The sequence below is a fragment of the Bison bison genome, unplaced genomic scaffold (genome assembly GCF_000754665.1).
Source record: "Bison bison bison isolate TAMUID 2011002044 unplaced genomic scaffold, Bison_UMD1.0 scf7180017848390, whole genome shotgun sequence".
NCBI classification, from domain to species: Eukaryota; Metazoa; Chordata; class Mammalia; order Artiodactyla; family Bovidae; genus Bison; species Bison bison.
This window is the reverse complement of record NW_011478963.1, coordinates 4,696-7,459: the sequence shown is the minus strand read 5'-3', so window position 1 is coordinate 7,459 and position 2,764 is coordinate 4,696. Positions and strand designations below refer to the sequence as shown.

Sequence of the window (2,764 nt, the reverse complement as noted above, 5' to 3'; positions counted from 1 at the left end):
AATACAATAAAATACTCCAGTGGAAAGAAACTGGAAAGAACTTCGAAGTTTTCACCAAAAATAAGATTTTTATTAGCAACTCAGTACTTGGAATGGTGCTAAGGAAGAATAAAAAATAAGTAGCCCTATCATCGAGGAACTTACAATCTAATAGGAAAGATAAGAAACCTAAATATAATAAAATTAACTAGAAGAATGGTCATTTCATTGTATAAAAATACAACAGTTTAGAAGAAGTGACAGAGCATTTTAAAATCAAAGAGTCCCAGATAATTTTACAAATATTAAAGAATCTGCCTGCAAATGCGGGAGACCTGGGTTCGATCCCTGGGTTGGGAAGAGCCTCTAGAGGAAGGCATGACAACCCATTCCAGTGTCCTTGCCTGAAGAATTCCATGGACAGAGGAGGCTGGTGGGCTACAGTCCATGGGGTCACAAAGAGTCAGATATGATTGAGCCACGAAGCACACACACACATCATATTAGAGTTGACCACTGAAGCACGGGATGGATTTAGACAGGGCATTTGCACAGGACAATGTGGGAAGGGGTGATGTCATCATATTAATAATAAAGAAACATTAGGGAGAATGGTGAGAATGCTCATATGGAGTCTACGGCATATCAGCATGATGAAAGAATGTACAAATAAAGGATACAGGCTGGGGCTGATTATTAGGTCACCCCTACACGCACCACTCTCACAAAGGCACTGTTAGTGGATAATGGAAAAGGTTCAGATTCAGATATGTATACACACTTCTGAATTCTAATTATCTTCTCTGTGACTCAGGTTCATTTACATAGGAGCTATAGACCATAGTAGTAGTGTTAGTCTCTCAGTTGTGTCTAACTCTTTGTGACCTCCGGGACTGTAGTCTGCCAGGCTCTTCTGTCCATGGGATTTGCCAGGCAAGAATACTAGAGCGGGTTGCCATTTCCTACTCTAGGGGATCTTCCTGACCCAGGGATCCAACCAGGTCTCCCACATTGCAGGCAGAATCTTTACCATCTGAGCCACCAGGGAATAGTTTTTCCATTTAAAAAATCAAGATGAAAATAGCTACAAAGTTTTTATTAAGAGGCTTAAAAGTATCTACTCAGTTTTATAACTTAGGATATATAGTGGGCTTCCCTGGTGGCTCACACGGTAAAGTTACATCCATATTGTGTGTACCTAAGGTTTTGGGTTGATTCACCTTGACTCTGGATACACTTAGGTGTATTTATCCACATTTAAAAAACAAATCCAAGAGTGTTTGGTACATTGGCTAAAGTTATTTTAAGCACAACATAAACAGTAATGTTTGAAAAAAAATTTCCTAGGACATTATAACTTAGCATACCTCTATGTTTCATTGTTGCCTCCCCAAAACCCTTTTCAGCGCCCCTTTCACCTCCTTATTCCTTAAGGTGTAGATGAGTGGATTCAACATGGGAGTCACCAGGTTGTAGAAGAGGGTGAGAAACTTGCCTTGGTCTTGGGAAGAGCTGTTTCCTGGCTGCATATACATATAGATGATGCTCCCATAGAACAAGGAGACCACAGTGAGATGGGAGCTACAGGTATTGAAGGCCTTCCGGCGCCCAGCAGCTGACTTGATCCTCAGCACAGCTGCTGCGATGTAACCGTAGGAGACAAGAATAAGAGTGAGGGGCAGTAGGACAATGAGAATGGCAAAGGTGAAGCCCAGCATTTCCACTGCACGAGCGTCCACACAAGCCATCTTGATCAGGGCCGGCATTTCACAGAGGAAATGGTTAACTCGTCGCTGACCACATCTGGAGAGAGTCATTGTCAGTGGGGACATGACGATGGCATTGACCAGCCCACTTCCCCAGGCCACAGCCACCAGTCGTAAGCACAGCTGGGGGTGCATAATGACCGTATAATACAAGGGCCTGCAGACTGCAGCATAGCGGTCATAGGCCATGACAGCCAGAAGGAGGCACTCGACTCCTCCAACAGAAAGGAAAGAGAAAAGCTGGACAACACAGCCCGCATAGCTGATGGTCTTATCAGGGCCCCAGAGGTTAACCAGCATCTGGGGGACACAGCTAGTACTGAAGCAGAGATCTAAAAAGGAAAGATTTGCCAGAAAGAAGTACATTGGTGTATGAAGTCGAGAGTCTAATATACACACAAGGATTATGGCTGAATTTCCCAGGACAGCCACTGAATACAGAGTAAAATTTACTATGAAGAGCACCATCTCCAGCTTGGGACGATCAGAGAAGCCCACTAAGATAAAACCGTACTCTGAGCTGTCATTGGATTTTTCCATTGCCTTCTTTTCAGATCATCTGTATAACTGGTAAGAATGGAATAAAGAATTCTTAATCTTTATTTTCTGAAAACCATTGAAAATCAGGATTTTTAAGGAACATGTAAGACATCAAGTCTCACAACCCATTTAATATTTGAATAGCTTCTGCCCAGGCACATAATTTGTTTATCATTTGTTCAAACATATAGGCAGATTATTTCATTGTTGGAAAATTTAAAACGAGAATCAATAACTTTTTATCAAGTAGTAACTTTCCCCTTATTCATAAGACAAAGTATTTTAATCTTATTGAGCATATATCATATCTTAATATCTCTTAATATGACCATCATTAAAATATTTTAAAAGAGTCACCACACCTAAATTTTCTTTAGACCAAAGCATTCAGTTTCCTTCAACAGTTCTTATAACAAGGTTATCAGGTATATTATCACCTTAGTAGATGTCTTCCAAATATCCTAAATGTTGACAATGAC

The 2,764-nt window shown here is 40.9% G+C and overlaps 1 protein-coding gene across 1 annotated transcript; it reads right to left on the bottom strand.

The window, feature by feature from the left end:
• Positions 1-1,355: 1,355 nt before the first annotated feature.
• Positions 1,356-2,285, bottom strand: LOC104992305 (putative olfactory receptor 2W6). The gene has a single exon (XM_010845147.1). The coding sequence runs from the start codon at positions 2,283-2,285 to the stop codon at positions 1,356-1,358; it is 930 nt and encodes a 309-aa protein (XP_010843449.1).
• Between the last annotated feature and the right edge of the window lie 479 nt (positions 2,286-2,764).